The sequence below is a fragment of the Urocampus carinirostris genome, chromosome 4 (assembly GCF_059441175.1).
Source record: "Urocampus carinirostris isolate Australia breed hairy pipefish chromosome 4, RoL_Ucar_1.0, whole genome shotgun sequence".
Lineage (NCBI taxonomy): Eukaryota > Metazoa > Chordata > Actinopteri > Syngnathiformes > Syngnathidae > Urocampus > Urocampus carinirostris.
The window spans coordinates 26,323,106-26,350,921 of NC_142352.1; the positions used below are offsets into that span (position 1 = coordinate 26,323,106).

The window sequence follows — 27,816 nt, forward strand, 5'->3', positions numbered from 1 at the left end:
GTAAACAACTGGTTTTACCTTCTGAATTTGGGCCTATGGCTTTTGCGCAGCTAAAATGACTTCTCAAGCCCTCTCAAACTAATATTAACCTGGTCCGCTAATAAATTGAATTCATTTTGGATACAGTTGTGGACAAATCTTTTGAAAAGGAGAATATGGCTCAACATCTCCATGTAAAAACGCTGCAAGTTTGTGCATATCTAGCCTGAAGGCTACATCGTCGTCTCAATATATTGCACATTCTTTCTCCAGACTTAGACATGCCTTAAGGTGGCAATGGCTTTTCTATTTGCTTAGCAACAACCACTATGTGATTTTATGGCTAAATGGTGTATAAACAAAAGGTGGGGGTCAAATCTATGGCATCCAACCTGGGGAAAACGCTGATCAAGGCTCGGGCCCTGATTACAGGTCAGTCCCCTGCACGCCTCTCACAATAAGATAATGCTATCTGGGCAGACAGGTATTTGGTTTCAGCAAGCCGGGGTAATAACTGTCACCACAAACATTAAGGGGACCTTTCATCCTGCTCTTTTTGCACACACAAGCTGCTTTTGTGCATTGGGGTAGCGAGGAAAGGAGGTTGCGTCAATGTGCAGTTTTGATTAAATCAAACAGCCGTGACTGTCTAAACGGCGGTGGATGCACCAGGCTCCCTATGCACTGACTTTGCGTGAACGTATTTAGCCAAGAAGTTGATAGTGTGCCTTTAAAAATAAGTCCTAGGGCAGTTTACCATGCTGCAGAGGTCTTGCTTAGTATTTGTCACTAGGCCACTACCTACTGGTTAACTAGGGCAGCACAAGGGGGTTTGGGGGGGTTAAGTAAATGCTAAGTTAAACATAAACTGCACTGAATCACACACTACCAACACTTTATCACAGAGCATTGCTAATGCTGTGACTTCCTTTGGAACCAGTGACTAGCCAGGAATTCACGTTGTAAATGTTTTCCAGGGTGAGTCAGACTCCGTATTTGGAAAGAATCTTGTATTAGGTTAACCTTTTGAGATTTCTTTGTCAGTCCATAACCTTTCTACTCTAGCAACAAAATTCAGGCAAAATGACCAACCTTAAAATCCCAAATCCTTAAATCGGAGTCTTTGTCCTAAAAATATTAAACATATAATATCAACAGTTCCATCGACTGTTGCGGTCCAGACTCCAGTGTTGCTCTTCAGTCAGAACTTGATTCACTCTTGGTCATAGTATATTTGAACTATGGTAAAGTATCTGACTTGAAACATTCATTGCTAGACAACCGCTTGACTGGCTGCACCCACAGTTAATGGGTGGTTTAATCTCTGCAGGCAAGTGTCAGGTGGCCTTGAAGGATGCTGTTTCCCATACTTCTTCTGTTACACAGACTTACCGTGTGAGACCAGTAGCTATTTTTTTTCCGGATGTTACTTGTCAAAAATGTTTGGCTTAAAAGGTTAAGTTGTTATGGCTCTACTAACTAAATACTATCAATACTTTATGAATCACAAGAAGATTAATGTCTTTCAATCTCAACAAAAAATTCAGTAATATGGTCATATTTTTAACTCTGGTTATCATCAAATAAAAAAAAAAATCAAGCTTCCACTTATCAGGGATGTTTTGCACAATTTGTATTAGACCCCCAACCCTCCCAAGGGACATAAATGCCACCGAGACCGTGTGTCATTAGACATTTAATGAGACAAAACAACATTTTCACCACATGATTGGGTGGTGCATTAGAAACATAACTTGGAAACCAGAAGCACAGGTTTTTCTTTAATGTCACTTTTTTCTTTCTTCATTTTGAGGTAACACAAAAGAAAATCATTCTTGTCAACCAATTAACTCTCAGTTTCAACCTCAACTAACTGAAGCAGAAAATAGGCTGGGTGATGTAGAAACCAGTCACAGACTCTTGTACTAGCAAATTGGTTATCTGCCTCCTTGTTTTCTCTCCTAGGTTTGAAGTAAAACTAATTTTACTGACCGTAGGCAATACCCAAAACTCCAATTAGATAGATAGATAGATACTTTATTCATCCCTGTAGGGAAATTCACAAGTCCAGCAGTATCCTTGTTTTGAAAATAAAATAATAATAAAATGAAAATATAGAATACATAAATACCCAATATAATGCGTTGATATAGAGTATTTAAATAGTGCTACATAAGATACACACTAATAAAAATAATATGCAAATGTGGGGGTGGGGTTTAATGTGGGCTTTTACTCCCCTGGGTGGAGTTAAAGAGCCTCATGGCATGAGGAAGAAATTATCTCCTCAGTCTGTCTGTGGAACAAGACTGTGACAGCTGTCTGTAGCTGAAGCTGCTCTTCCGTTTGTAGATGATGGTATGTAGTGGATGTGATGAATTGTACATGATTGACCGCAGCTTTTTCAGTGCCTGTCTCTCAGCTACAGTTGTCAGGCTGTCCAGCTCTGTGCCCACAACAGAGCCCGCTTTCCTCACCAATTTATTAAGACGAGAGGCATCCTTCTTCTTGGCGCTGCCTTCCCAACACGCTGCCGCATAGAAGAGGGCGCTTGCCACAACAGTCTCATAGAACATTTGCAGACATTTAAACATGCACCTTTATAACTTTATATGTGGACAAAATTGGAAATGTTTTACAATATTTTTCCAATTATTGATAAGTTAATATATTTTATCACTGATCACTATTGCATAACAATGGTGGCAACGAGGATTAAATCCGATAGTAATGGTTTGTGCACCGAATTCAAAATGAGCCGTTTTTATTGTGATTAACCAAAGATTCTCTACTATATAGCTTATCTTGCAGAAATGAACTGTTAAACTATCAACTGACAAAACGGAAAACAGATTTTCTGAAGATAAAACGTCATTTCGCATAAGTAAATATTTTCCACAGGCTCAAAAGTGATTTCTATACAAGTTGCAAATGCCCCGCACTTTACTGTTTTATTATATCCCCCCAAAATTTAGAAACAAAGTCAATTTAGTCACCTTTGCGCGGGGAGATATTTCACATGGGGGGTGCATTGCAAACAAGTTCAGCACTGCGTAGTAGCTACAAAGAACTAGTAAGCATCCAGACTTTTTTAAGCTTTTAGATCAGTACTGGTGTATGCGGATACTCAATTTACAATATAGCGGTACAGATAGTGTGGACTTAAGTCAGGCAGACTGGAGGATTCGGTTAGATGTGTGGATGTCAAGAGGAAGACCGTATTGGTCGGTAGCTGGTATTGGTAATGCTATCCTCAGTTTCTCTAAACAACACACTTTGTACTTGTCGACAAGGTCAGCTTCCTTACCCGACAGCTGCACAATATTCGTTCTATTAGTCATTGCCATATGTGTTGAATAGTATAGCTTTTTTTGTTGCTGTTGTCACTCGCTGTTGACTACGGTTTACTGTCGCCCGTCATGGTGTTGTCATGTGGTTAGGTCACGTGTGTGCAAAGGTTCAATATTCTGAGTGATCAATCAATGCGCCAATACGGCACTTTTTTAATGCAATTTTAGCCCTTACAGTAGTTATAATTCAATGCACTTTATAATCCAGTTTACCTTATATATATATAAAAAAAAAGCAGAAAATATTTTTTGGGGGCGTGCGCCTTATAACCCTGGTGCGCCTTATAGTGTGAGAAAATACGGCAGTTTATTATAATTTGATGCAATATTTTGGCTCTTGTGTTTGCAGCTGATTTTTTTAAACCAAGAAATGACTTTCATCGGTGATTCGGCTTGCAGAAATAAAAAGTAAATTTTTTTCCCTTAAAGATGCTTGAATTTTTACCTTTTTTTTCTAGGCTTGAAAAGTGCTTGAATTTTAGGTGAAGTGAATTTTTGGTGAAGTGAATTTTAGGTGAAATGATTGAAATTGTTGCCATGTTTCACAACAACTTTGCTAAAAAATTACACCAACACTGCTCCCTGGTGCCTTTTCTTTGCCCTTGCATTTCTATCCCCGTTATTAACGGCAGCTGATTTAGTTTTCATGGTATTTTCCTTTGGAGCGTCATTACGGGTCACGCCCGGGAGGACAGGTGCATGCGTCACTTAAACAAGGCATTATGAAGTTTGTATTATGTAAAGATTTACATATGAATCACCGACATTTAATATAGACCATGCAAAATAATAATGCAGGATTACCCAATGTTATATTGTGATGGGAAGAGCTTCCTTCCACTAAAATATAAGATACTAACATTATCATCATTTGAAAGAGATTTGTTTCAAAATTATTAAGACGTGTATCGTTCAGTTCCACAAATCAAGTCAAGTCATGTTTATTTGTATAGCCCTTAATTGCAAAGAGTCTCAAAGGGCTGCACAGATCAAAGACTATTGCAAACTACAGACTATTATGACACCATCCCCTCATCTAAAACCTGCATGAGGGCAAATAATATACAGATTATCATCATAAAATATAGGTTATTCATATGCTATCGTCAAGTCAAGTCATGTTTATTTGTATAGCCCTTAATCACAAAGAGTCTCAAAGGGCTGCACAGATCAAAGTCTATTGCAAACTATTATTACAGACTATCATGACACCATCCCTTCTTCTAAAACCTACATGTGGGCAAATAATACACATATTATCAACATAAAATATAGATTATTTATATTCTATAGAGTAGAAGTGTGTTTTAAGCTTCGATTTAAACATTTCCACTGAGGTTGTCGACCATGTATGCATGTGAGTTTGCTGCACTGTTAACCCTCCCACGGTGTTGGTATAAGGATGGAGAACGCTCTCGAACCTGCAGATCTCTTCTTGGCTCTTGGAATCACTAGTAGACCAGCGTTTTCAGAGCGAAGGCAACAGACCGGAACATAGGGGAAAATTAAATCTGAAAGATATGAGGGAGCAAGTCCGTGCATGATTTTGTATAATACCAACAGAACCTTAAAATCACATCTTAAGCTAACAGGGAGCCAATGCAGGTTAGCTAAAATCGGGGTGATGTGATCAAACTTTCTTGTCTAAATTAAAAGCCTCGCTGCAGCATCTTGATTTTGGACTTCGGGAGACCGGAGAGTAGTGCATTACAGTAATCGAGACGGGAAGTTACAAATTATAATCCCCGCATCCGACTGAGACAGCATAGGACAAATTTTATATATAAATATAATTCGAAAATAAATATAAATGAATATAAATATAAATTATATAAGACTAAAAATCGCATCACTGATATATTTTGGCTCTACAAACCGCATGATTCACACTGGATTTTTTTCTTTTAATAGAATTAATGAAATTTAAGTTGGCTTTGAAAGTCCTTAAAAAGTACTTTAATTTGGCCATGAAAAGGGTATATTGATCCTAAATAAAAGATGTATCTAACCAGGAATATAGTCCTAAACATGTAGATGCACTGTAATTAAAAAGAGAAAAAAATACCCTAATGTATACGTTTTTTTTACAATTTACAGTACATGGTCCACTTACCTTACAACTGTTACTTCAAACCAAAGTGCAATATGCCAGCGTTTCTGCTAATGATACACCACATTTTAAAGTTTAATTAACATTTTTTTCCCTCAAGGAACAAAAGAGTCTCACGGGCTGCATTGTGTGACAGTTTTATCAAACCTATGCATGCGGCAAAGAAGCTGCTATCAGTCCTAGTGCACTTAAGGCAAGCGGATTAGACTCTAGAGTATTATTAGAACCACCGATTATCCCCTTACCTGATCCAACTAATTCTCATTGGAGGATGGGGTTACTATTTATTTTTTCTACAACAAAAAAAAGTCACATTTAATGTGTCAAGACTATTTTTATGTTATTCCCCATTACCCTGTTTTGCAGTTTTGTGGATTTAGTCAACTCTAACCATTTTACGCAGCAGAGCCTTTTTAAGTGCTAGGAGGCAGTAAACAAAGGAAAACTGAGGAGAATGCCAGCTCTGTGGCTTCCAAATGCAACCAGATCCCTTTTAAAAACTAGACAGGGTATGTATGAGATCAGATGTGAGCTTGTAAATCCGGCTAACTTGCACTATGCCACATACATATGTTTTGACGTGGCGGTTCACAGAAACTCCTCTTTTATTACTCACTAATAGTAAATTGTGACAGGAGTCAAGTCAAGTCATCTTTATTTGTATAGCCCTAAATCTTGAAGAGTCTCAAAGGGCTTCACAGATTATTACACTATATTACACGGACTATTTTTCAGCCGACGAGAAGAGTAGGTTATTCATATGCTATGGAGTAGAAGTGAGTTTTAAGTTTAGATTTAAACATTTCCACTGAGGTTGCAGATCGGATCTCAGGGGGAAGAGCATTCCACAGCACTGGTGACCGGATGGAGAACGCTCTCGAACCAGCAGAACACTTCTTTGCTCTTGGGATCACCAGAAGACCGGCACTCTCAGATCGTAGGCTTCGGACCGGGACATTGGGGCAAATCAGATCTGAAAGATAAGAGGGAGCAAGTCCATGTATGATTTTGTACAATACTAAGAGAACCTTGAAGTTACATCTATGGCTAACTGGGAGCCAATGCAGGTTAGCCAAAATTGGTGTTATGTGATCGTACTTTTTTGTCCTAGTTAAAAGCCTCGCTGTGGCATTTTGTACCAGCTGATGAGACTTGATTCTAGACTTCGGGAGACCAGAGAGTAGTGCATTACAGTAATCGAGACGGGAGGTAACAAATGCAGGAGGAATATACGGCTCGATAAATGTTTGGCATTATTTTAAAGCCAAGGTCAGGTAAAATGAAATGAAATGTTCTGCATTTATATAGCGCTTTTCAAGTCAATGAAGACTTCCCAAAGCGCTTACTCACAGCCCACTTTCTCTCCGCTAGCTTAGCTGTCCCTGTACGAAGCAAGGCCAACGCAGACTGGTGGTTTTGGTTAGCTGTCGAGAGCGTGTTGTCGACCACGTATGCATGTGAGTTTGCTGCACTGTTAACCCTCCCACGGTGTTGGTATAAGTGCCAAGATCAAGCGTAACTATCACCTTGTCAGCAATAATGTTCTGATAATTCTGTAGCCACTGAACAACCAGCACATTATTGTTTGATTTAAAAGTGCTTTGGTAGGAATAGATCATGCATGTAGGAAAAACCATCAAATGATCTTACATAACATTTTTGGGATCCATTTTTTGCAGTTTTACTCATGTTTTTGGTTAATTTAATAGACCCAGAAACTTATCATTGCGTACTGGTGAGTTACGCTGGCTTGATAGTTTTCGGGTATCTAGTTTCAGACTGATTGAGATGTTTCTCTAATTAGTATTCATTGAAACGGTCATCATATCTTAAATACCAAGAGTTAAAGCTTTCCAAAATTTGGTATGACGTTTTTTTCAATGACTGGTGACAACGTACAGACACCTATTTGTGTATTAAAAGTCTGGCGGACCGCTGGGGGGGCCGTTGGAACGCTAAGGGGTTAAGGTAATGTATATTATTCAAACTCTTTCTGTGTACCGTCTTTCTTTGTAAATATCTCATGTTTAAAAGTGGGCAACATGCAGCTTATAGTCAGGTACGGCTTATATATGTACAACATATTTTTTCCCTTTGAAATTGTATTGGGTTTGGCTTATAATCAAGTGCGTCTTGTATTGTGAATTTTACGGTTGTCTTATTTTTCAAAATCACGAACTAAACAGTATTGATACCATATAATGAGTATGTTGAACCAATCCTTAATTAACAAATACCATTAATATAATTAAAACAATTTTTCGTTTGGGAGTTGCCTTACTGTATATAGATTTCTCATGCAATGATGGCCTTACCAACATCTGATGGATTTGTAACAAATGATAATAATAATAAATGTAGTCATGGCTTTACAGTATGTCAGTACGGCCATTTTCATATATTAAGTATGTAATCAGTCAAGCCATTATCACATGCGCAATTAAATTATACATTAATAATTATTTAGAATTCCAATATTGAAAAGTTAATCAAAATATGAATAACTGTTATGGTCTTCCTACCCCCATGCATAAAACAAAAAATAAAATTCAGTAGTTCCATGTTTGCATGAAGTTAACGATATGCACTGTAAATATTACAATGAAAAATAATGACAAAGGTAAAAATGACATTTTTACAGTGTAATTGGTTGTTTCAGTTACTCACCAAGTCACGTTTTTTGAATCCATAAGTCAAATCACCTCAGACCACACAATTATTACAGCTTGATAGAGACAAAGTAGCGAAAAATGAAGAAGGGATGCCACCACTAAAATTGTCATAATGTCCTCAATTTTAAATTTAAATGTTTTAAACGGAGAAACGGACAAACATTCTTATAATATTGAGAATGCAATGCAGTTAGGACTATTGCTGATCCCTAACTTAAACCCAGGATACATTTACCATTCCCCCAACACTGGTTATCAAGATAGACTTTAATATTACATCAAAATAATTCCTTGACACTTCAGGTAATTTTCATTACCTGTATATGTATTTAACTTCTTGCCAGGATTTTTGGTTCCATCTTGTGGCATTTTATATAAGTAATGCAAGGTTACAAAAACTGAATAGGTCATTATGCTTTATCATTTGTTAAGTATAAGTAAAGTTTTACAACCTGATGTTTTTTGACAAACCAAATAATTCATCTATCTTTGTCCTTTGCAGCTAGGGGGACATGAAACTCACTCCACAGCAAGCTCCTCTCTATGTAAGTATCAGAATATCTTTCATAAAATGTTTTGTGTGGAAACAACCATCTCGTTGTACCCTGCTTTTCATTTTTTATGTAATTCTTTTTGTGCACTACATAGCCATTCCTGTAATTCTGAACAACCTGGATGGTGAAGCTTTTTATTGCCTGATTATATACATTTGATTTTGTTTCTATATACAGTTGCTATATTTTAACCAGAGTAGCAGGCTGTTAGTATTCATTTGTATACCATAACAGTATATGGGCTATTTTTTACACCAAAACCAAGTAAAGGAATGTGCAGTTTTATGTGAAAAATGCAGTTTGTAATGTAAACAAACTGTTAAAATATCTTTGCATAGTGTTACTTTGCTTACAGATGGCATTCTAAAGGGGTGACTGGCAAGTTGAAGAATGCCTCTCCAATTCTTCTTCAGTTGTTGTAGTTAACTGCACTCATCCAGCTAATTTTAGCATTTTAGTCAAGTGGCCCGCGATTGCACAAACGTCCCGGGCGTTCACATTTGGCAGGCTGAAACAAGGCACACAGACAGAGGAAGTTAGATAAGTACGGAACAAGACTACCGCACTCTGCAACGTTATCTTCAATTTACAGTGGCACTCTGATTTCATGCAGAAACAGTCAGGTTCATTGCCCCATGAGGCATTTTAAGATAAGCTATTATCAAAGTTTATCATACACCCCGGAGCCATAAGGAAATATTTTAAAAAGTTAACAAATTAATTGAATTGCACAACACTTAAATGCCTTGTATTTGTTCTGTTGAACCACACTATTCACATTCTTGACAGATCACAGGACATTGCAACAATCATGAGTTGCAATATGTTGTCAATATTAAATAAATTAAGATAAGAAAACACAAAGTTGTTGAAGCATACAGTATGTATAAAGGAACCAATTACAGTAGACCCAGGGGATAGAACACTAATCCGTTCTTATATGGGATCGCAAAGAGAAATTGCCATATAGTGGTGGACATAAACCTATGGTAATGCATAGCTACTGTGTTTCAAACCCCCATTACCCCAGATGAAAACAGTAAAATAGTATAAATAATATATTGTATGGACTAACTATGTGAAATATACTATGATTAAATAACATAATAAATAATTATACATGTGAAGGAAAAATGAAATTTTATTTCCCTTTTGTGTCATGTGACTTCAGCTGGTCGATTCGAGTTGCGGGTAGATACAGAAAGGGGAGGAGACAGCACCAGCGGATTAAAAACTGTATTTAAAACTTGGAAAAAAGCTTTGGAACCCACAGTAAAAAAATACAGTACAAAAAAATACATTATTGTATTGTCAATACTCAGTCTTTGTGAAACGCACAATATTCTTAACTGAATGAAGAGAGAGAAAGGCATAATGGGAGGGAGTTCAAGTAATAGCATATCAGCATTTTCATGATGCTATAGCAGATCAACATTTTATATGACGTTGCCCAATAGCAGAGAGACATATCAGAGATGTAACACTTCATCACTGCAGTGTAAATTTTGAAGTTTTTGGGCATGCAAAATCCTTTGTTGTTGATGTCACAAAAATGCCGTAAAGAGGGGCCAAAAACTTCTCATTCCAGACCGTTTAAAGTGAAACTCTCATTAGGCGTGGATACTGTATTTTGTGTGTCTGCTGTACATATAAAACAATTGTTAAGACAAATAAACATAATTACTTCTACAGTAGATGTGAGTTGTAGTTTGGAGCAGTGGTTCTCAACTAGTCTATCTTAGGACCTACCTTCAAACCCGTTACAAACCATGACTTAAATCAAGAAAACATTTCCACCTCTCAAGTATGAAAGGATTATGCAGTCTAAGCCAGGGATAGAAGAATATATTCAAATAAAAAGATAATTAAAAAAAAAAAAACCCACCTTAACAATTTAAGTAACAATATTCCCTTTAATCCTCAATTAGCTGCCATTTTAATGAAATCCAAAATACTTCAGTTCAGTGGCTTTGTTTTCTAGATAATAAAATCAGAATGTCATACAATATTTCCTTTATCTGAGTTTGGCCATGCTCAACGCATGTAAAAAAAAAACGATATCGGCCTTTTTCTGCGTTGTAAAATTCCAGGTCTCAACTCACATTTGTAGGGTACTATTGTCATCTACTGTTTAGGAGTGTCATTGAACCTCAGTTCTTTTTAAATTTTATTAGCATTATTTTTGCCAAGGCAAAGGCCGGCGACCTACTGAAAATGGGTCTGCGACTCACCTTTGTATCCTGACCCACCAGTTTCGAAATACTTGTTTAGAGTATGTTTATTGGATATAAAGGTAGTGGAATGGAGTAAGGTTTGTTTACAGGATCCTTGAAAAGTCTTAAAAGGCATTAATTATTGGGAAATGAGGCCTTATTTGGCATTACAATGTCTTAAATCCAATTTTTGAAAGTCTTAAAAATGTGAACACATTAATAAGAGTAACAATTTATCAAGTTGTCTTTATTTTTAATAATTCACCGATTTACTTTTATGGCAACATCATGAAAACACAATAATGGAAGAATTAAAGCGGATATGTGGTTTCAGTTGAGCCGTTCAGACTTCTGTCAGAGACGTTTACTTTGGACCATAGATAGGAAAGTGACCATTTAGTAAGAAGTGGCTGTCCGACAATCTCTTTCACCATGGCTTAAAGCTTTGCCAGGTACTGCGTGTGAAACACACTGTATTGTGTGCAAGAAATATTTGTATTATGTTTTGTGTGTTTCAATGTTTGTTTTTTTTTTTTTTTGTCGAGTTGGTCTTAGCTTTTATATCAAAAGGCATTAAAAAGTCTTAAAAGTCTTTAACTTGCCTTAAGATGCCGGAACCCTGGTTTAGCAATAACTCCCTGTCCAAGATTGGAAGCCAAAAATTTACTGGTTTATACTGTCAGCCCTCAAGCTTTCCCCTTCACCCCGGTTCCTTACCTTAGCTTTGACACAGAACTGTGTCACAAAATAGTCAGTTTAAGTAGGTTTAAATAGGAAAACGTCTTTCCATCTGTCTATCCGTAGAACCCACTCCATCTACCCACCCACACACAAAGCACCTACCCACACATAAACTCCATCCATCCATCCATCCATCCATCCATCCATCCATCCATCCATCCATCCATCCATCCATCCATCCATCCATCCATCCATCCATCCATCCATCCATCCATCCATCCATCCATCCATCACCCCCTGAAAGCAGGGAACATGTGATTTCAAAAAGGCTTTGTATATGCCTTGTCTAAAAATGCTTCTTGTGGCTGGATCGTTGTGTTGGCATAGTCCCCCACTTCCTTTTTTGCCGCTGATGGAAGATGCCAGTGACTTATTATTCTCAACAACTCCTCCTTATGTATTTGTTCAAATTCAGTCATCACAGACAAATCAATAGGCATCCTTTTCAAGCATTTGTTTGCTCAAGTCACCGGCTGGTAAAGTATTTGTAATGAAGCAGTAATTCATTTGAGGCCAAAATAAAATGGAGAAAAAATATTTTTTCGCTGCTGTCAGGATTAATTTGAGCAGATAGTTTGCTAAATGTACTCCACTATTGCAAATTCCTTAGGATTCTGGGTATTTTTTTCCCTCTTCTAATAAGTTTTCATTCTGGCACAGAGCACAGAGTCACAAATCTTGCAGAGGTAGCAATCTGCTCAGTAGTGCCTGAATTCCTAATTTCCAATCTGGGCCTATGATAAGAGATGGGGTTTTAATGGAGACAATGTCATGCCTGCTGGCCTCCACCGCTCTACATCTCATTTTCTGCATTCACTGTTCGTCCCTTCCTGTTGAGACCACAAGACTCTTTTCGCATACTAAAAGTCTGCTTCTTTCTATTTGGCACTCATACCAATTTTAGCTAACTGCCAGAGTGTGAATATGACACAGGGATCTCTGTCTGTCTCTACTACTGTTCACGTAGGAACACAACAAGCATTTGCTTTACATAGCACACAGGTTCTCTGTCTACAACTATTGTATATAGGTATACTCTTAGGTTTGCACCCTCCAAATGGCAGGCATATAAACCTTAAACATTGTCAAAGTTACCCTTGAAATGTTTTCTGATGCAATTACAGTTTTTAAAAACACATTTCATAGCATGTGCTCAGAGTCATTCATTTAATTGTTTTGTTTTTCTGTCCTACAAATGTTCATCTGCAATTTGCTTACTGGCATGTGTTACTCCTCCCTGTTTGGGTTCTGTTGTGGTCCTGCTTTTGTGTTTTACTAAACAGACATCAATCGTTATAATGCCCCATTGCCACTGAATGATCACTTAGCTACTGTCTCCTCTAAGGGCCATAGCAAATTAATTTAAACTGCATATCCTGAATTTGTAAAGATGAAAAAGCAAGTATTGCTCCACAGTCACTAAAATGTTAGTTTTCAAATATACAGTCAATATTTGCAAACACACTTTTAAGGCCACCAATGTGAAACAAAGGAGAAATAAACAAGAATAAGGTCTTTGACTTCTCATGCTCGACTCAGTGTGACTTGTTATGGTGCAGCTGCATAAATTAGTTCAATGTGTGCCTGCATCAGTTAATATTTAGCCAATTTTGTGGCGTTGACTTTCCATGACATCTTAAAACAATTAGGGCAAAATAAAGGGAAATATTTTGTTATGGTTGCAATGTTAAGGGCACTATGATGTAAGCTTTCAGAAATCTAGCTGCCGAAAGAGTTCAGTGAAATTCTAATGCTTGACTTTCTTGTAAATAGACAATTTTGCCTGTAGTCCACTAACACATTGTTAAATCAAACATCTAGGTACCGTAAAATCCAGACTATAGAGCGCACCTGATTATAAGCCGCACCCACCACTTTTAAAGTGATTTACCACTTTTGTACATACACAAGCCCATCTCTGTATAAGCTGCATGCGCACACATCAAAACTTGTGACACAATCACAAGTTTAACCTAGACCAGGATGTAAGTTCCACGATTGTAACTGGGGTTTTGGGGTTTTTAAGGGTTATTGATCTATCTTCGTTATTCATTATCCATTATCCGTTATCGGTCAGTTCATAATACGCTACAAAGCCTAGGAGCCGGGACGCTTACTCTCAGCCAAAAGGCCAAGCTAAGGTCCTAGCCCGACAATCTTAGAACCACAATCGGCATCAAGAATGGAAAATGATACCCGTAATTAACGTATGATACTGACTTGTAAAGTCCGGGTCCCGTTGAAAGTAATCCAAGGAAACAAAATGTATATTTCCAAAGTTAAGGGTGGGAAAAATATATATCCACTATTGTCTGCTGCGACAACAGACAGATCTACCGGTAACTCAGCTTTACCCCACATCCCATCAGCCTGCGTTTGCTCCGCCCCTTCTTTTTGATTCGCTCATAGAACACAGAACAGAATAAATCTCTAAAATAAATACATTACAAAAATATACAGTTGCAAATACATATTATACATAATTACACATATTTTCGAAGAAAGACGGTACACCGAGAGAGTTTTCAAAGCTTTAATAATAATAATATAACTTTCATCCCAAACCGTTCCTTTGAAAGGTACCAACATGCTAGTAGGATCACGCTCGCAATGCATCAAACGTGTCTGTCAAAAGAAAGCATCCCGTAATTTTGAAATTCACGGTAGATCGTCTTCAACTTCCTCCTCATAACTATCACCATCAAAGGCATCTTCCTCATTATCGGAACGTACCTTTCCTTTACAGACAATGTATGCATAAACTTAGAGGTTGCAGTCTTTCTTGGCGCACATATTCTACTGGTCTTAATCTTACCTTTTATACTCCAACGCCGCTGGTGGCCGTTAGAAAAATTACATAAATTGGCAGCTTCACTGAATAAGCCGCAGGGCTGAACATTTGGGAAAAAAGTAACTGCTTATAGTCCGGAATTTACGGTAGATAGGTTATAGACTTCAACCACCCCATGCAGATTTCCATCACTCACAACATCATCATCCATCCATGATCCAGAAAACGTATTCTAACAAAGAGTGAGCTCGCTGAAACCTCCATTATATTTGCTGTCTACGCCTGAACTAGTGCAAAAGGCTACCAGCAGGGTTTGGAGGGTTACTTTGAAAATGTAATCCAATACAGTTCCTAGTTACCTGTTGAAAAAGGTAATTAATAACATAATCCGAACGAAATTATGAAAGTAATGTAACTGGATTACTCCGGATTGGTTGGGGATTTCTCCAATACCAAATCATCTAATAAAAGACAAAATAAACAATGTAAATCCAACTACTAAATGTTGTTTAACAAATGAACAATGTTACCTTAAAAAAGAATGAGAGGAACCCAATGTTAGGCTGTTGCTTGTTGTGTCACAAAAAAGTGCTTACATTTTTTTTCTGTTACAGTAACAGAACACAATTACAATAAGCTCTATATAGATAAATACAGTTAAGTTTAACTTACTTTTGGATGGTGAGTTTCAAGAGTTAGACGACTTCCTCCTCAGTGGTAAAAAGTGGCAGTAAAAAAGTGATCCAACCATTTTCTCAACAGCATCAAGCTTCCATGTTCCACTTTCATTTCAAATGATACGTCTTGCCTCTTCTTTACACTTTACACCAACCATATTGAATGGACGCACGAGATATTAAAGAATAAAAATGTCAAAGTTCTTATTGCGCTGGAGATATAGTATAGAATGTTTACACACGAACTAGGAAGAGGAAACGGAATTCTTCTTCGGGGTGGATGCTGGGTGACATCTCACAGCGTCACACGCCAGTGACGGTGATAAGTAGCACTACAGTAACGTTCTGTACTCTGAAAAAGGTGCTCACAGTACAAAATCCAATTTACAACAATGTCCAGATATTTTTCTACATCCCTATAAAAATGTTGGTATCTACTGTTTTTTTAAGTCGAATGGTCGTTAGTAGGGGAGCGTCTGTATTCTGTTACTCCCCAACCCAGGCTACCAGTTTGACATGCATTCAGTATGTAATATTCTTTCCCTCCTAGTGGTACAAAATATTTTCATTTAGTTAAAAAAACACATTGAGCAAACATACATGAACTATCATACCCATGTTAATTTTCATGAATAGTCATAGGGAGAGAAATTTGGATTTCTTTTACCTCATGGACTCCCCGTCTAAAAGTCGCCGCCATGTTCATCTGCGGTCTCGCTGCTCAAAGCCTCAAGAACACGCTATTTGTTTTGAATGTTGAAATTAAAATGCGCGGAGCTCCGATTCGTCCGCAACTTGGAGATACTACCACGAAGAAATATTTTGGGTCTTCGCTCAAAGCATTGAGTCACCGCACCGGTAAGAGAATTGTGTGTTTGTGTTTTGACAAAAAGATTATGTCACTTTTTTTATTCAACTCGTATTTTTAGCATTGTTTTATGACTGCTACTGCTAGTTATGTTGTTAGCTTCCCGTTTAATGGGATTCACAGCTACTCTTGCCTTGTATTTACTCTGCTTGTAGAAGTAGTTTGTTTGTGTTTTGAAAGAAAAGATTATGCAACTTTATTCTGTGTCAATTTTATTTTGTAGACATTGTTTGCAAAGCTAAACTATTTGAGCGAATCATTAGCTTTCCTCAAGACACCCTTAGTGTTTGATCTTGATATTATTTTTGTGTGACATAAACACATTAGCTTGGACAACTTAATCTAGTAATTGATAACTTTGTACAACAGTCGTTCTTGTGTGTGAGAGTCGGATACATGAGGTGACATGCACTGCGTCTTTAATTTTAGATATGAGTTATGAGTTGTGACACTTTGGATGTCAAGTCTTTCCATGTCAGACACAGGCAGGCAGATTTTACCTGATATTTAACCAAAAAAAGGTTTTTATTGAATAACTACATCAGTATCTCATATTCCCTTTCAGAGATGACCGTTGTGGGAGAGATGTAAATCCTCAAATTAAAGTCCTTGGGCAGAGTTTAGTTTGTGATTTAACATTTATAACATACCAAAGATTCTTGTATTAATATGTAAATGACATACTCTTGTACCATTTTCTTCAGTAGCATACATAAAATAGGCATTGATGAGGAGACATATAATGACTTCACGAAAAGTTTGTAAGTAATGGTCTGTCTTGCGTTCAAGCACCATTCTAGTGTATCGTTGAAATATTGAGTCTTTCAGTATTGAGCAGATAAACCTTTTTCAATGTATTCAACTGGACACGTTGACAAGGACATCTCAGATAAAGACTTGGTGCCATTGATTTCATTGCGGTATATAAACTACTATGGCATGTTCACAGTATAAAATGTAGTTATTCCGTCTGCTACACATAATGAGACATGTATAGAAAAAATCAAAAGGTAAATGGTGAGCTTCCAAGCAAAAGTACGCCAAACATGAAACTATGCTTTAAAAGAAGGTAAATTTAACGAGTACGTCACATCATTGCTAGGAAAAAAACATAAATGCGACTGCAGCTTATTTTTATAACCTTATGTGAACTATTTGTTTATTTATTTTTTGATATTGATCAAAATTACGTCACCATCTTGAGGTTTGAAATATATTATCATATTGACAATTGCCCCTTATGCTTTACAAATAGCTAAGTACACAGTATGAAAAAAAATTTGCAGTCAGTGCTACTAGGTAGGTAGCAGGCCTGAAGTTGGAGTATGCACTACTTTGTATTCTATTTTTAAGACAAAAAGTAGGTTCCAATTCAAAAATCGGAGCCGAGTGAAGACCTGACCCACAAAAACATAGCATTTGAAGCCCAATTTAATATATCTATTATATACGCAAAATAATTGCATGTGTCTTTGTAGTATAAGGAAAAATATATAAAATACCTTAAAATTGAAAAATTTAACATTTTGGAAATTGAAAACCCAGAATGTTAACATGAACAAATACTTCCTGTCATTCACAGGATCACCTAAACGGGCGTCTGAAATCATGGAGTCATTACCATCCTTCCCAAGCCTGTGGAGCACAATAATAATCGCTGGTGGAGAGTCCCTCAACCACGCCACTCCAAACAGTGGTGCATTCATAAAAGTGAAACATTTTTGCTAAAAACTTGGTGAAACTATTGGGTTCCTACAATTGTCTTGTTATGGTACTTCCTTACAAACTTTCTTTGTTTTGCCTCAAAAATATTGGCACGTGGGTGAAATTTGGAGTTGTGTGTCCCATCTACAACGCCCATTAGCACAGTGTACCATACATCTCCCACTGTGAATGTACACATATTATATATCATTAATATATTGTGTCTTTAATGTTTAGTTTTTTTATCCTTCTGCCCATTTGTACCTTTGTAATTTGTTTTAATTGCACGAAAACGAGAAGCCTTTCAATTTTGCTTTACTTTTAAAATGAAAATAAAGGACATTCATTGACAAATGTATTGAAATTGTATGTTGTGACAGTCTGCTGAGATTGACAAATGTTGCAATGTTATGTTTCCGGTCAAGTAAATTAGTGTTAGGGCACACTTACATGTTGACTCAAAAATAGTGTTTATTCTGAATATTTAAGAATATTAATACAATAGATGTTTACTTGTTGCTTTGGGACTAGATCCCAGGTAAACTGGATACTTGGTTTTTATTTCCCCCACACAACATCTTGAAATAACTTCCAGGTTCCATGAACAGCTGGTCTTGTGTTCAATCAATGTCATTTCAACTGTGAGTCTGCCGGAAGGTAATTGTACAAAGATTAAGCAAACCAACCTAAACTCACTGTAGGGGAAAAACTAAATGTTTAGTAGCCATATATAAACACCATCAAATAATCCAAGAATGAAGTTTTCGCTCTTTCAACCAAAACGTAAGTTTGCTTACAAATTTGACAACGTTGTCAACTTGATTTTTAATTTGAGATCACTGCAAACCAAATTGTTCTATCTCATCTCATCTCATCTCATTAGCTGCACCGCTTATCCTTAGTAGGGTCGCGGGGTTGCTGGAGCCCATCCAAGCAATCATCGGGCAGTGGGCAGGGGACACCCTGAACTGGTTGCCAGGCAATTGCAGGGCACACAGGGACAGACAACTCGCTAGCTCATTACCACCTATAATAATAATAATGCAATTTATTTAAAAGCGCCTTTCAGGCCACCCAAGGACACTGTACAGACAATGGAAAAAAATACAATTTAAAAGGTTGTAAGCGAAATAATAAATAAAAACAAGACATAAAATCATAAAAACATAGGAAATGGAGAAGCTATGTGTTGTAAGCAGTCCTGAACAGGTGTGTTTTTAGACGGGACTTAAAAGTGGAGAGAGGTGTGCAGTTTTGGAGGTCCGGAGGTAGATTGTTCCAAAGCTTGGGAGCAGCGCAACTGAAGGCTCTGGCTCCCATGGTGCTCAGATGGGCAGGGGGCACTGACAGTCGGAGGGAGGACGAGGATCTGAGGGAGCGAGTGGGGACGTGCACCTGGAGAATGTCGGACAGGTAAGGAGGAGCCAGGTTGTGAATGGCCATATATGTATATAGGATCAGTTTGTAGCTGATGCGATGCTGAATAGGAAGCCAGTGTAGCTGTTGGAGAACGGGGGTGATGTGCTGCTGGGAAGATGTTTTTGTGATGATGCGAGCAGAGGCGTTTTGAACCAGCTGAATTTTATGGAGGGACTTTTGAGGAAGGCCGAAGAGGAGAGCATTGCAGTAGTCAAGGCGGGATGTGACAAGACTGTGGACGAGAATAGCAGTGGTGCGGGGGGTGAGGGAAGGGCGGAGTCTGGTAATATTGCGGAGGTGGAAATAAGCAGTGCGGGTGATGGTGTTGATATGTGAGTGGAAGGTAAGCATGCTATCCAGGATGACACCCAGACTCTTGACCTGGGGGGAGGGGGACACTAAGGAGCTGTCGATGTTGAGAGAGAAATTGTTTACTTTGGATAAAGTGGATTTGGTGCCAAGAAGGAGGAATTCTGTTTTTTTGGCATTTAATTTAAGAAAGTTTGTTGTGAACCATGTTTTGAGTTCGGAAAGGCAAGAGGTGAGGGAGGGAGGTGGGAGTATGGAGTTTGGTTTGCAGGAGAGGTAGAGTTGGGTGTCATCAGCAAAGCAGTGAAAGTGGATATTAAATTTGCGGAGGATATGACCAAGAGGCAAGAGGTAGACGATGAAGAGAAGAGGACCTAAGACAGATCCCTGGGGAACACCTGTGGTGACTAGGGAGGGCTTTGAGGTGAAGGATTTCAGCTGGACAAACTGAGTGCGGCCAGTGAGGTAGGAATGGAACCAACTGAGGGGAGTATGGGTGAGACCAATGGAGGAGAGTCTATTGAGGAGGATAGGGTGAGAGATTGTGTCGAAGGCGGCGCTCAAGTCTAGGAGGATCAGGATGGAGACTAAACCGGTGTCAGATGCTATGAGGAGATCATTTACAATACGGATTAGGGCAGTCTCTGTGCTGTGGCGGGGGCGGAAACCAGACTGAAAGGGCTCCTAGAGAGAGTGGAGGGACAGGTGCGAGTGGAGTTGAGCAGCAACAGTTTTTTCAAGGATTTTTGAATTAAATGGAAGGTTGGAGATGGGGCGGAGGTTGTCAAAGTTGTTGGGGTCAGCACCATGTTTTTTCAGCGTAGGGGTAACAGCAGCAGTTTTGAAAAGTGATGGGACAATACCAGAAGAGAGTGAGGAGTGGATAATGGCAGATATGAGAGGAAGCAGGGAAGGGAGGCAGGATTTAACAAGGGATGAAGGGAGGGGATTGAGCTGGCAAGTGGTGGGCTTGGATTTGAGTATGAGGTTGGATAATTCAGCAGTCGTGGGTGGAGCAAAACTGGAGAAGAAGTGACAAGGAGAAGGAAATTCAGATGGGGAGGGAGCAGACAGGTTTTGATGGAGTTGGTGATGAATCTTAAGGATTTTGTGATTGATGTACTCCATTATGGAGTTGCAGGTTGCTGTGGAGTACAGGTGGAGGGGGAGAGAATTTGGTGGCTGGAGGACAATTTGGACCGGCCAATCCACCTGAAATGCATGTCTTTGGAATGTGGGAGGAAACCGGAGTGCCCGGAGGAAACCCACGCAAGCACGGGGAGAACATACAAACTCCGCACAGGTAGTCCGGTAGCTGGATTTGAACCCACACAGGAGGTTCCCGAGACCTTAGAACTTTGCCGCACACGCGCTAACCACTGCGCCGCCGTGTATCACGTCAAATTGTTTTAAAAATCTGCATCTGAGTAAAGGCTTTCTAATGTATTAGTAGCCAAAAACACAATTTTCTTGTGGTTGTGAACAATAAAAGGTTGTTTAAAAAAAAAAAAAGAAAGAAAATAAAATATCAAACTGGTCTATATGTATATTACTCACTTTCTCAAGGGATAAATGAGTACTGGATGTTTAACAAATATAATAAACGTGCTTTGATACTTAAGGGAATACTGGAAGTTGCCTGCGATTACATTAGGCTAGGGTGCCAGAAAACATCTCGACAAGGTTAGGCTAACATGGCTAGCCTGGTAAATTGGAGGAAAAGGCTACTTTTGGTCACTAGACTTCCTAATTAGTTTTTCTTCCTTCTGCTTTTTAGGACTCGTTTCTGGTCGCACTATACAATAGTATGACACCTAGTGGTCAAATATTCCTTTATGTACATTTAAATAACCACATAGGATGTTTGTGCTACGTTGTTTCTATATGATAATTATGTTGTTAACAGGTTAGTATTATAAAAAGTAGGTTTTAAATGGGGTCAGTCAACTACTAAAACTTCTGCCATGTATAAGGGGCACTGAATGGTGTACATGTATATATTATTGATACATTTTTAGAAAAAAAATTGGAAGATCTGATCATGTAGTCAAAGGCACTGATCATGTCAATTATTTCCAATGAAAATTAGAAATACAGTTTCTTGGAAAATCTCAATTACCCATGCACGTGAGCTGTTTTCAGAACCAGTCTGCAAGGCACCACCACGTTGGTGATGCTTCATCTATAGTCAAATGATGCTAAGTTCTGTGGATGTGGGAGTAAACAAAAATACCTGTAGTAAATCTACTCCGGTAAACTCAACACAGGCATTCAATAGCCCATAATCAAAGTGCAGTTCTCCCAACTGTGATTTGTAAGTTGGAATTGGTCATCCACTGGTCACCTGACAAACATCATCAATAAATTATTTGAATTCTACTTCCATTACTCTAGTTTTAAAAAAACGTTCCAAAAATCCTCTTGTTACTTTTGCAGCTAGTTTCTCAAACTCTTATTAGTTCTGCTGTCAACCTGTCTAGTCCGTCTCTGAAGTAAGTACTATGCCTGGAAAGATATATTAGAGAAGCAAGATCCCCTGCTAAACAGCATTTCCATGCAGACTGGGATTAGTAGGCTACAGGACAATGTTGATCTGAAATATCCCTACTATCCCTCCTCCATGTCACTTAACTTGCAGTTCCCCTGGTGGGAAAAAGCTCACGGCAAAACAATTGTCCCCTTTTTAGTGCCTCCTCGCCTCCTGCTCGACATGCCCTCGGGTGACATCGCTCCATGATTCTGAGTGGTACTCAAGCCCACAATTCAGTCAATTGTGACTTAACAAAAACAAAAAGTGTGTGTCCGTTTGTGTGTGTTTTATGCTGTTATCTTGGCTGGCTAGAACCACTGTCATGTAACTGACAATCCCATTAGAACAGACAGTCTAGCTCAGGGGTCTCCAAAGTGGTGCCTGCGGGCACCACATTGCCTCCTAAGTTAGCTCACCAGTGCTCGGTCATTGTGACCTTTTTTTAGTAAAATTATTTTATTAGTGGTTGACTGAGTCTATTTAACCCACCTTCCAATAATTAACCCGGCAATGACAAATTAACAACTCAGTGACAACATAGTAACTACATGCTAAGTTGTTCTTTTAGAAATACATATCAATCTGTTTGCTGTTTTCGCTAATTAGTAACAAAAAGTGGCTCTCGGCTTGAAAAAGTTTGGAAAACCCTGGTCTAGCTACTCTGGACAATGTAGATAAGATTTATATCGTTTTCCCTCTACAATATGAAACTGAAATAATACATTTCAGGGTCAAATTGTACCCATCATAAAAGCTTAATATTCCAGTGAATAATTTGAAGTTAGCTGCTGCTAAATAAAGCAGAATTAATTCGTAACAATATAAAAATTATGTTTAATTTACCTAGTGTAATGTTAAAATAGAGCTCAGATCAAGTAATAAACCCTCTGTGAAAAAAGGTATGAAGTAATATTTAGGCCACATTAAAATAAAAAGTAACTACTGCGAGTCAAATAGAAAATAGGCGCATTTTTTCTCACGCTGCAATTGTGTACGATGCAGGCATTAAAGGGTAATGCAATTTTGATTAACTTCGAGGCCCATAACAAGTATCTTACGTCCACTTTTTAATGATTTGACTTTTTTGGTAACAAATCATCTGATGTGTAAAGGATCGGTAGTGACCGTTTCAAAAGGCTTCAGTATTGGTAACGAACAGGAAGAAATGGTATCAAGCGATTTTATTATTTTTGAAAGTTAGGATTTTACAACTTGCTTGAAAACAAAGACATGTAAAACTCCATTTGATATGAAATATATATGAAAGATTTTTGGGAAAAAGTTCTTGTGAACCTGCATTTAAGTACCCGTATACACATTTGTAATCGCATTCTTGTCTTGGATTTGTATTATTAATTTTAAAGCAAAATAAATTATTTTAAAAAACTGCCAAACAACATTCAATTGACTATCACTGCCAAATACCATGCAGTCTTTTGAAAATGAGGTAATATTTGCTTTGTCATTTACTGTATTTTCTGCACTATAAGGCGCACTGTGTTATAAGGCGCACCTTCAATGAATGATATATTTTAAAACTTTTGCCATACATAAGACGCACCCATTTATAAGGCGCTATAAGTGCATGCTGGTTTAAGATCAGATAATTGTGCAATTTTGTAATTGTAATTCTGTGCAGTCCTTCGAGACATTTTTGTGATTAAGGGCTATTTACGGTAAATAAATGTGACTTGACCTAACTACAGTAGAGGATGTAGTTACGTTATGCAACCTCTAGATGGTGCCGCGCTAAAGGGAATGTCAACAAAACAGTCAGATAGGTCAGTCAAACTTTATTGATAACAAACAAGCTTTCCACAACTTCATTCACTCCCAAAATAAATAAACAGCTGTTTTATTATTTTCTCTGAGGTAAAGCATTTTCGTGACACATCTTTAACATCTTTGAACAACATCAAGGCATGACAGTTTACTTTTCCTCCATTTAGTCAACACGCAAAAAAAACGTCTGATACTGTTATGGTAAATAAAAACGTTAGTGCAATCACAATATAGTGACACTCGTAATGTGCAAAAATAACAAGTGCAAAAAAATAACAGTAAAGCAATAACATAATAACTGTAAAATGTAAAACGTTGTAGTGGGTTTTACATACTTCACCTATGGAACTATTGTTCAGTTAGCGAGTTCCTAGGGGGACTCTTAATTCTGCCGGCTCGAGCCACTCTCGTGTTCGATTCATTAATGTTAAACTCCCTCGCTGCTGCTCTATTCCCGTGTCCTACTGCGTGACTGATCGCCTTGAGTTTAAACTCTGCGTTGTAAGCGTGTCTCTTAATAGGAGCCATTTCAGGGTCTTTTTACAAACGCACAAATAAAAGCGAATCGTTGTTTAATATTTCCCAGTATGCACGGCGCACTTCTTCTACGCGAAAAATGGAGTCGGTGGCTGCTTCTCTTTGTTGCGAGACCTTGTAATTCAATATTGATCCATATATAAGACGCACCGGACTATAAGGCGCATAGTCAGCTTTTAAAAAAAAAAACAGATTTTATGTGCGCCTTATAGTGCAGAAAATACGGTAATTGATAAAGAAAAGGAAGGCAAGCGAAGTGGGATAAGTTTCTAGTTTGTCAAGTGACTGACAAAGGTCAAAAGGTTACAAGACAATGGTGTGATGATCAAGGTGTAGACCAGGAAGTTGTACAACTAATGTATATCATTCTTTTAGTTTTTAGTCACACTGAGCCATGTCACAATGATACCTAAAGATCGGGTTGCTTTCGTTAGTGTATCTATAGTGACAAAGAACAATTAAATACTCCTCCATGTAATGACTGAAGGTAGACAAAACCTGTTAATCAACGTTTAAAGAAACCAAGTCGTCCAAATGAGTCATGTCTTTCTGAGTGCATTTAGGCTTGATATTTGATCAAATGCAGTCTTTTAGACGAATCCAAAGATGATCACATTTATTTGACTGTTTTGGCAGCAGAATTTGATTTCTTTATTCTAAAACCTGTGTCTTGGATCAATAATATGGGTGAAACACTGATACAGAGCACTTATTTCCACAATGCATGCAGGGCCGCTGCATGATAACAGTGCAGCTCACAGATGAAGAACTGCTCGTGGCTGAGGAGGGCGCTGCCCACACTGCCGACTTCTTTCTGTTGTTTGCGGGCAGCATGCAAAGGCACCTGAGCAGCACCCTGCGGAGCGGCCATGACACCCTGCTGGCACTTTGTCCCGGTAAGATACAAATTATATTAAACAAGCAGAATTTCTGGCGTTGTCGGGGGATTCTCCTTGGGTGAGGTTGTTGTGGCTGTGTGGTTTGTTGAAAAAGTGCCAGGGAGCCAGTTGGGACTGAGTTCCTCAAAAATGCGCATTATACATGAATAAATACAGCAACTACTAAGTTACACTTAGTATCTTACAATTTTTTTTTTTAATCAAGTCAAGTCAAGTCATTTTTATTTGTATAGCCCTAAATCACGAAGAGTCTCAAAGGGCTTCACAGATTATTACACTATATTACACAGGCTATTAATTACATCACATTTAGTGTTTTTTTTAATTTATGATAGGTCTGGGAGATTTGTCCCAAAAAATTAAATTTCAATTTCATTGTCAATCTGGTTGATTCCGATTTTTAGAATATTAGTATCAACAAATCTCACCCAAACGATTTTTGTTTAAAAAGTCTTATTTGATTTAGAATTAATCCTGTTCAAAATTTTCAGACAGTCATAGCAAATTTAAAGTCAGTTTCATGCAGATTTAACACTCATATATCATGCACTCAAAAATCCTACTTAAAGCTTGTGACTATCTTGCTTAAAAAAGTAGTTGTTTAATAGTAAGAACTAGCTTTGGGTCATTAAAATTTATCTCATAAATTTGTCCCATGGATTTTATGATTTCGCAAATACTTAATTTATAAAACAATGAAATAATTCAATTGATTTGATCTACTGCCGAGCCCTATTTTAGCTAGATAAATAAAACACTAACAAATAATTTACCTTATTTTTGCTACTGTTTAAAATCGATGACATAGCACATCTGACATCTAACCATAGTAACACATCTGCTTGTGGTGGTGTGGTGGAAGGGAATTTGCTCCAATCCTTGTTATGGTTCCTATTTTTTAATACTTAAGTTAAGAACTTAATATGATAGTTAAAGTTATCAGTAAGAATGACAGTAGCTTGACCCTGGCTATGATTTGCATTCAGTTTTCATTATTTTCTCTTGGGATAAATCCTGTCAGTAATTGTTTTATATTTGAGGAGGTACCTTGTTATATGCAAGCATCTGCTAGTTCGTTTGTATGCCCATCTGTTCACAGGATTGGCCAAATTATTATGCCGATGCATTTAATTATAGGGGAAAAACATTTTTTTCCCCACTCTACAATCTTGTAATTCGTTCTGAAATGCATGATCGTAAATGTTCATTTTGTAGCATAATAATCAACTGACTTGGCTAAATGGACAAGTAAAGCTACTGCAACTGCAAATACCTGCACCTCATACTTTTTTAGAGAAAGCGGTCATACATTTATTTGCATTAGGAAAACTCTTTGGTCAAGATTCCAGATTTTTGCTCTAGTGTGAATATAAAAAGTATGCGTTTCCCTCTTTTATACAGGATACCTTTCATTATTTCAGCAGAGCAGCAGATACAATGTTTCTTTGTTTCAGAACCCCTCGTGAAAGATTAAGACAACACATTTAAATCGATTACTACAAAATATTTGTTATTTTATTATATATGCAAGTTTTACTTGGTTGAGCCACTGTTAAAAGATGATGGTTTTACAAAAAAAAAATCTGTAAAATAATACCTTATTTCTATCATTCTTTCATGCAGCTCACAGTTGTTGCGAGGACATTTCTGTCACCCTTTGGGCCATCACTCGCCCCAATCCAGAGTCTTCCAAAGAGCTCACAGTATGCCCGTCTCACGTTGCCCTTGTGGCGGAGCATCAGTTCACCTTTGTTCAGGATTTGGCTTTTGACATGGCCCAGTTTCTGGTGAGCTTTGAACTCCTTCACCTTCACTCCCCACTGTCCAATTTTATCATAGAAATGATGTTCCAGCGTTGTATTATTTCGCGCCTAGGTTAGCACAGTGGGCCGCACAGACAGTCTAGATGGGGCAATTCTCCTAGATGAATATCAAATCCCACTTTTGGAGTCGGAGCGTCTTGATGAGAGTCTGGCCTTGGCCCTCCACCACATACCGCTGCCGTCAGGATGGAACTTGCTGGGAAGCCAAAGCTCTGATCATACAGGTAATACTTGCAGTTTACTACTTTTAGAATTATTGAAAAAAATGAAATAATTTGAATTAAATTGTCTTTATTGTCATTGATTCCAACATTCTGAAATATTGTATTGGTTATGGGTTAATATGTAATAAAAAAAAGGATATAATACTATCAGGATGGATAGTCATAATATATTTACAACGTAATGCTTAGAAACTGGCCCAAGTCATAATCATAATGCAATAAAAAGGATAGTGCATTGTTACAACAGTGCAATGAAAAGAAGTGCAGTAACATTTAGCATTTATTTTTAGCGATTCAACTGTTTAAGTAGTAGTATTGCTAGAGAGTGCATGTTTCACTGTCAGGAAGCAAAAACACAGGAAACGGTGCAATTTAAATCGATCCAGTTATCCAGCCATCCATCCAGCCATCCACCACCACAAAAATATTTCCAAGAAAATATGTGTACCGTTTTTTCATGAGCTCAGGGTGCATTGTGTTAAAAAGCACAGTCTCCATAGGTGGTTCTATTTTTGTATTAAACGCCAAAATACTGTCCACCTGATTATCGGGCGCAGGTGCCCTCTGCTACAGCCGCCTTACTACAACACAGACGAGCAAAACTGAGTTTGGTTGTGGTTTATATAGGTATGTA

General features: G+C 37.9%; 1 protein-coding gene across 7 annotated transcripts in view; it reads left to right on the forward strand.

The window, feature by feature from the left end:
* The window catches only part of akap13a (A-kinase anchoring protein 13a), a 134,662-nt gene that overhangs the window by 17,709 nt on the left and 89,137 nt on the right, over window positions 1-27,816 (forward strand). For all 7 annotated transcript variants that reach the window (XM_088333986.1, XM_088333987.1, XM_088333988.1 and 4 more), the window contains exons 3-6: window positions 8,614-8,656; window positions 24,967-25,132; window positions 26,759-26,922; window positions 27,011-27,182. In XM_088333986.1, the coding sequence (XP_088190112.1) occupies window positions 8,624-8,656; window positions 24,967-25,132; window positions 26,759-26,922; window positions 27,011-27,182 (535 nt within the window). In that variant the 5' untranslated portion in view covers window positions 8,614-8,623. The remainder of the gene's footprint in view (window positions 1-8,613; window positions 8,657-24,966; window positions 25,133-26,758; window positions 26,923-27,010; window positions 27,183-27,816) is intronic.